Source organism: Cannabis sativa, chromosome 7, assembly GCF_029168945.1.
Source record: "Cannabis sativa cultivar Pink pepper isolate KNU-18-1 chromosome 7, ASM2916894v1, whole genome shotgun sequence".
NCBI classification, from domain to species: domain Eukaryota; kingdom Viridiplantae; phylum Streptophyta; class Magnoliopsida; order Rosales; family Cannabaceae; genus Cannabis; species Cannabis sativa.
This window is the reverse complement of record NC_083607.1, coordinates 13,275,635-13,282,873: the sequence shown is the minus strand read 5'-3', so window position 1 is coordinate 13,282,873 and position 7,239 is coordinate 13,275,635. Positions and strand designations below refer to the sequence as shown.

General features: G+C 34.4%; 1 protein-coding gene across 1 annotated transcript; it reads left to right on the top strand.

Moving 5' to 3' along the window:
• The first annotated feature begins 3,807 nt into the window (after positions 1-3,807).
• On the top strand, positions 3,808-7,185 carry LOC133029326 (uncharacterized). Its single transcript, XM_061101844.1, has 4 exons — positions 3,808-4,410; positions 4,518-4,586; positions 5,255-6,287; positions 6,395-7,185. Exons 3-4 carry the CDS (start codon positions 5,544-5,546, stop codon positions 6,740-6,742), a joined length of 1,092 nt encoding a protein of 363 aa, XP_060957827.1. The 5' UTR covers positions 3,808-4,410; positions 4,518-4,586; positions 5,255-5,543; the 3' UTR covers positions 6,743-7,185.
• The last annotated feature ends 54 nt before the right edge of the window (positions 7,186-7,239 follow it).

The window sequence follows — 7,239 nt, the reverse complement described above, 5'->3', positions numbered from 1 at the left end:
ATTAGATTTACTTATTAATAAAGATCAGAAATAACATTTTATGTTGCATGGTTCACATGATTTATTTCATGATTTTATATATATGATGTATAAATTCTATTTAAGTCCAGAACATATGAATTTGTTAATGATTATAGTGTTGTCAGCACAGTGGAATATAATCTTAATTATATGTTCGAAAGTTTATTCCCTGATTTGTCAGTTCACTGGATTTAGACTGGCATGATAATCAGCGATAAATATTCTTGCACCTTGGATAAGTGTTATGTCCTTTCTAGGGTATTGGCAAAGTTTACCAGTATCGGATGTATGGAGTATACATCGAAAGGGACCGACATTGAACTTTGATTAGATATATTAAAATTTACCGTAATATCTATTCAATTCAATATCACATGTTGATCCGAGATCAAATGATCTTAATCCTGATATGATTAGGTTCGATCTCAAGAGTACTATACATGTTCTTTGATTTGTTAGTTAAGCCTACTTTTGGGTCACGGTGATACATACATTTTGGGAACATGATAGTATAATTGAGTGGGAGCGCTAACATAAATATGGAGTCTATAACTTCTATAAGAATTTAGAAGTGAAACGATGATATCCTTCGAGCTTGGCTAAACAGAGATAAATGGTGGAGATCTCATTTCACTTTGCTGAAATATCATTTATACGGAGCTAAGTGTTTTAAGGTAAAATACATTGAAGGTGTAACGGTAATTTAGTGCCTATTCAATGTAGATAATCTATTAGAGGGTCATTGATCAAATTAGGATTATAACAATGGATAACTAATGACGTATCTATATCGTGGAACATATAGAGCGTTCTATATGAATGAGAGTGCAATTCCAAGTTCTAAGTGTGGATTCAATAAGGAATTAATAAGTTAGGGAATTTACTTGGTAAATTCAGTTCGACTTATTGGAAGCTCGGTTATATAGACCCATGGTCCCCATACTAGTTGAGACCATACTGCTTGTAAGACTCAGTTAATTGATTTTGATTAATCAATTATAATTCTAAAGTTAGACTATGTCTACTTTATGAATTTTCACTAAGCAAGGGCGAAATTGTAAAGAAAAGAGATTCTAGGTTTATTTATTAATTAAGATACTTTGTATGTCTAAATTAATAAATATATTAAATGGTAATATTATTTAATAATTATTTTTAAGTTATTAAATAATTAGAATTGACATTTAAAAGGTTAAATTGGAAAATTGGCATTTTTGAGAGAATGGGAATGAGAAATAACAAAATAGGAAAGTTGCAAAGTGAGGCCCAATTTCCTTAAATGGCCGCCCACTATGCAAAGCCTTTTACCATTTTATTTTTCCATTATTTTAATGCCATAAAATTCTAACCTAAACCTAGAGGGCATTCTATAAATAGAAAGTGTTGGCTTCAGGAAACTCATGACTTTGCACATTGTTTCTTTCAGAAGAAAAAAAAGCCTAACCGCCCCTCTCGCTCTTTTCTTCTCTAAATGTTTCAAAATTCCTTGAGTGATAGAGTAGTGCCCACACACATCAAGTGGTATCTCAATCATAGTGTGTAAGACTGTGGATAATCAGTATCAAAGAAGGAGAGAAGGAGATCCAGATTCATATCTTGATTATGCTCTGCTACAGAAAGGAATCAAGGGCTAGAGATCTGAATGGAAGGAGTCATTATATTCCGCTGCACCCAATGTAAGGTTTTCTTAAACTCTTATGTGTTTATTTCATTGTTTTAGAATTCATATTAGAATGTTAATCAAACATACTTGGTAGTAAATCTAGATCCTCGTAAAATATTTCCAACAAGTCCCACCTCCCACTCAAGAATTTAATGACTCCATTTGGGAGATGTACGAAAAGGAAAATAACTTTTGTTCATAGTGGATGCTCGAATCATATGCCACTAATACCAAATTGCTCAACGTTCCACGATTGATGTGGCATAGGATGGCTATCCTAGAGGAGTCCGCATTCACGAGCACGGATGGGTTCAGTACCTAGAGTCGGTCCCATATTTCAATCGGGAAAATCTCGCTCTAAGAACTTACTTCGTAAATTTTATTGCATGCATTGGGATTGCTCTGTTCCAACTAATACTTTCATCCTATAAGCTCTTTGCCAACAAATTTGAAGTGCCTTCTCCAAAGGAGATCTTGTTTTTCAACGGTGCAAAGCCTCAACCAATGAGGACCAATTGCCAAAAGTTAAGTTTTTATAAGCTTAAGAAGTACACAGACGCCTACTACCCCACTAGCAAGACTAAGTGTTCACATGACCTCATGAAGTAATGGTTCTTTTCTACTTGCTTTCCACTGAAAAGGGTTCCTACTCTCCAACTTACCTTCCAAATTCCAGGTAAAAAATTCTTACACCTACCCTTTTTTTTACCTGATTCTTTTTCAAACTTTCTTCTATTTGGATTCAAGTGCAGATTGGGCTTTTGTACTTCTTTATTTTTGTTGATAGAGCTTGTGCCTTAGAGTGCTCAGACTAAGAGTTGGCCAAGAAAGTGGCCCAATTCAAAGATTTCACTGAAGCCAACTGAGAGTTGAAGGTTTAGTGACTACACCATTGCTCCACGAGCATGGAATCATTGCAAGTTTTCAAAGTATTGATAATGTCAACAACAGAGGCCAAATTCAAGCTCCAAAAGAGATCAAAGAGGAGATTGTTCGTGACTTAGCAAAAATTCTCGCGAAGGCTACAAAAGAGGAACCACTTCTAAAAAGCTAGTTGGATGCTCCATCATCTGAATTCTTTGACAAAGGTTGAGGAGATTCGAGAGAGGTATGCTACAGCTTACCCAGACGAGGGTGCTCTGAGAGCTAGCTCCTCCGAAAGAGGTAATAGATCCTACCGCGTACTTCGTACCCCCAATCTCCATTACATGTCCCATATGGAGCAAGGGGGATTTGACAATATGTCAAAACTGGCCTTAGCAACATTTATCAGAGTGTTTTAAAACATTCTAACTTTGAATTTTCTACAACAACTAGCTTCCATAAAAGCTTGTCTCTCAAAAACCTCTCGAAGCTTGATAATCTTATTAATGTACCAGCTACTATCCTTATTCAATTTAAAGTCCCAAAAATCTTCGTTCTTCATATAAATTGCATTAACTCATCGAATCCATAGACAATCATGCTTGGTTGAAATAACTCAAATATACTTGGCCATTAACGCAATAATCTATTTTTTTCCTATCTCTAAAATTCAATACGCCATGATCTTTTGGAAGACAAACTTGATCAGAAGTCAAGTGAGGTTTACTTCGGTTCCCTTTTCTCTCCCAAAGAAAGTTACAACACATTCTATCTATTTCAGCGGTAATATTTTGAGGTAAGATAAAGATACTCATCCAAAAGTTACAAATCTCCAAAAGCCCATAATGAATTAACTGGGCTCTCTCTACAAACGACAAATACTAACTGGTCCAACCATGGAGATTCTTTTGTTTCTCTTCTATTATGTATCCACAATCCGAGTATTTTCACTTTGTAGGACGAAAGTTAACCCCTAAATACATTAAAGAGAAAAAGGCATCATGCATATTAGAAATATTAAGCAGTCTTATTTTACAATCAGAATCAATTCCTCCAAAAATATGTAGATGATTTAAATAAGTTGACTCAAATCCATAATATCACAGAAGTTAAATTATATAAATTTTTATTACAATTATTTATGACATAAATTTAAGCAACTAGAATTACAAATGAAATGAAAACGAGGAGAAATAGTAATCAGCATACCCTCGCCTAGTTAATTATAAAATTGAGGGTTTTTCTTAATTTGTTTTTTTTTGAGATTTTTACACCTCATGTCAAAATTGACACCTTTTTTACATTTTTATCCATACACGGTTTTTTAAACTTTTTTAACTTTTACATTTTTCAATTTTACTTTTCAAAAAGTTTAATAATTACAATTTTACCTTTTCCCTTCTTCCTTACACACGTACACGCACGCCACCTCATAACTCCTTTCTTATTTTTTTTTTTTTGAATTTTTCATTTATCTGATTCTTCCACTCTTCAAACCGAGCTTCCCACGATCACCATTATCAAGCCCTAACCAATTTCTTCTTCCCACGATCACCTTCTCCAAGCCCTCACCCACGTTTTCCTCAACCTACATTGTCATCCTCCACTATATTTTCTCTATATAAATGGCAACCACTAGAAGTGGTTCGAAATCACCATCTCCGGCGAAGAAAGTTTCTTAAAAATCGAAGAAGGCTCCAACTGTTACTTCCAAAGTCGAACCTAAGATGGGGTTAAAAAAAATTGCTAAAAATTTAGTGGCTGATGTTCCAGAGACATCGGGCACTAAGAAAAGAGCCCCTCCTGTTAAAGTCGATGCTCCTAAGACTAAGAGAGCAAAAATTTCCAAGTCTGCACGCGATGTAAGTTTCTCTTTGTTGTTTTTAAATTTTTCTTTAGTTTTTTTCTGGTTGTTTTATTTGTGGTGTTACATTTGATGATTTAAAGTTTTCCCCATTTTTTGTTCTAGGTTTCCTCAGATTCTGATTTTGAGGATGAAGTGCATGGTGAGGACCAAAAGCCCAAAGTTGAATCAAAGGTAATTTAAATTTGCTTGGTTTCATTTTATTGTGTTAATTTTTACATGAGCTTTTTAGGTCACTGGTTTAGGTGTTTATTAGGATGTTTTTATGTTTTTTTGGTGTTCTTTATGTATTTCTGTCATGTATTGTGGTTGATGTTGTTTTGTTGATTTTATTCAGTTGTTGTTTGGTTGTTGAAAAATTGCCCAGTTCAATTCGTATTTTGTTACAGTTTTGAATTGCTTTTCCCCATTGGTTGGTTATATGTTTATTGTGAATTTGTTTTCGGTTGTTTTACACACTATTGGTATTGAGAAGCATTTTACTAATTTCAATTGCAACAAGATCTTTCAGTGCTGTTTATTCTTTAGTTTTGTATATGTTTATTGTCAGTTTTTTCTCGGTTGTTTGTTACACTACTATTATCGACTACCATTTTCGAAATTTCATAACAACGAGCTTGTACAGTGTTGTTAATATTTTAGTTGTTTTTTTTAAAGTTGTGACAGTGTTGTTACTGTATTTTTTTGAAAGTTGTTTATCTCTTACATTTATCATACTGTAAGGGTTTCATAAACGTTGTTTTTAGGTTTTTTATTGGCTGTAATTTGGTTACTACATTTTTATATATTCATTGTTATTGTATCTAAGATTTGTTGCTTTTGTATTTCTTTTTTTTTTGCAGGTCCATGCTAGGACCTCAGTGAAGGTTGAAGGATTTGACCTACCAAAGAAAAATCCCCCTAAGGTGTCCTTTTTTAAAAAAAAAAATTATTTTTATTATTTTTATTATTTGTTTTCTGTTTTTTTTTTAGTTTTTTTTGTTTTTGTCCTGATTTATTTTGTTTATATTGATACAGGAATGGGATTATATTTATGACCAGAAGAATCTATTCATTGCGAAAGCCTTTTCCACTGCTACTTTCCAGGTGATAGAGAACATTAAGTCTTGTCTTTCAGATGTACCGCTTGAAATGTTTTCAAAAACCTGTTTTGGTCATTTCCTTAACCTTCCCGATTTTAAAGTTCAACCCCAAGTGTTTCATGGGTTGTTGCTCCGGGAGGTTCAGCAACCTAATGATGCTGAGTTGTGGGTAATGATACGCGGTGTTAGGCTTAGGTTTAGCATTGAGGAATTTGCATTGATTACTGGGTTAGACTGTGAAGGTGACTGTAGTGTCTTAGATTTTAAGCAAGAGGTTAATAGTCTTTGTGAAAGATATTGGCCAACTTCGTCTTCTATCACTAAGGAATCTGTTAGGGAATGTTTTACCACCAAGAGGTGGGGTGATTCTGATGAGGATGCTGTGAAGTTGGCAGTTTTGTATTTCGTGGAGTGGTTCTTGCTTAGTGGCACTAAGCATAAAAATGTACCCAAGTCTATTTTAGATGTTGTAGATAGTGGGAGGTACAATGAATTTGCTTGGGGCCGAAGTTCTTTTGAATTGACTATTTCCTCATTGAAGGGTAAGCTTGATAGTTGGGTTGAGGGTGTTAGGAAGGCAAGGAGTTCGGGAAAGAGGTCGAGTGTTTTTTACACTTTGATTGGTTGTCCTCATGTTCTTCAAGTTTGGTTCTACGAGTGTTGTAAGTACATGAAAGGTAAGTACTGCCAAAAGGAAAGCTCTCGTATTCCAAGGATCACTCAGTGGACATGCAATAGTCAACCTACTTTCAAAGTTTTGAAGACTACTATCTTTGATGTTTCCAAAGATAAGGTATATCTGTTTGTTGTAATTTGGTTTTTCAGTAGTTGTTTTTGTGTTGTTTTTCATTATTAATAATCTTCATAATTGAAATTTTAATTTTGGTGTTTTTTGATCAGCTGCAACTTTCAAATATGAGGCCCACGGCTGGTGAGTTCAAAGCTTTGAAACTGAGCAGTTTCAAGTTCGACACCGACTACAACTCTTACAAGAGTCTTCCTCTTCCCGAAGAGCCAACTGTTGCTCAGAGTGACATTTCTGTCAAGCTTGATGCCTTTTCTGAGAAATTTCATGGGTTGGAGGTCAAGATCGATTCGTTGCATACTTCCCAACAGAAGATTTCATCTGATTTGGTTGAGTTGAAAGAGTTTGTGTCTGCACAGTTTGTTTCTTTTGGTGCTCAGATGGCTCCAATGCAGACACAGTTTTCTACTGTTTTTGCCGATTCCTATGCCAAGGTATTTTAGTTTTTCAATAGTTGTTTTTCGGTTTTTTTTAAGTTGTTTTATACTAATTTAATTTGTAATTTCAATATAGGAAAAAGGCAGTGACTCTTCCAATGATGATGATGGAGGTGGTGATGAAGCAGATCTTGATTTAAATGAATCTGAAGAAACTGATGAAAATGAAGAAGAGAATGTTATGGGTGATGAAGAAGGGGAGGGTAGTGAAGGTGAAGAGAAGGATGGTCAAGCCGATGAAGATTCTGACTCAAAAGAAAAAAATGATAATGGCAGTGATGATGAATCCACTGATAGTGAGGAGAAGGTAGATAAGTAGACAATGTAACTAGGTTTTAGTTACTTTGTGTGGTTTATTTTGTTGTAAGTCCGTTTTAGGTAGTGCTCTTGTAATTCTATGTTATTGTTATGTCTCTTGTTATGTTTTATTTTTCAGAAATTTGCAACTATTTTTTAGACTATTTATTTGTATTTATTATGTTATTTATATGGCTGTGTTTGTA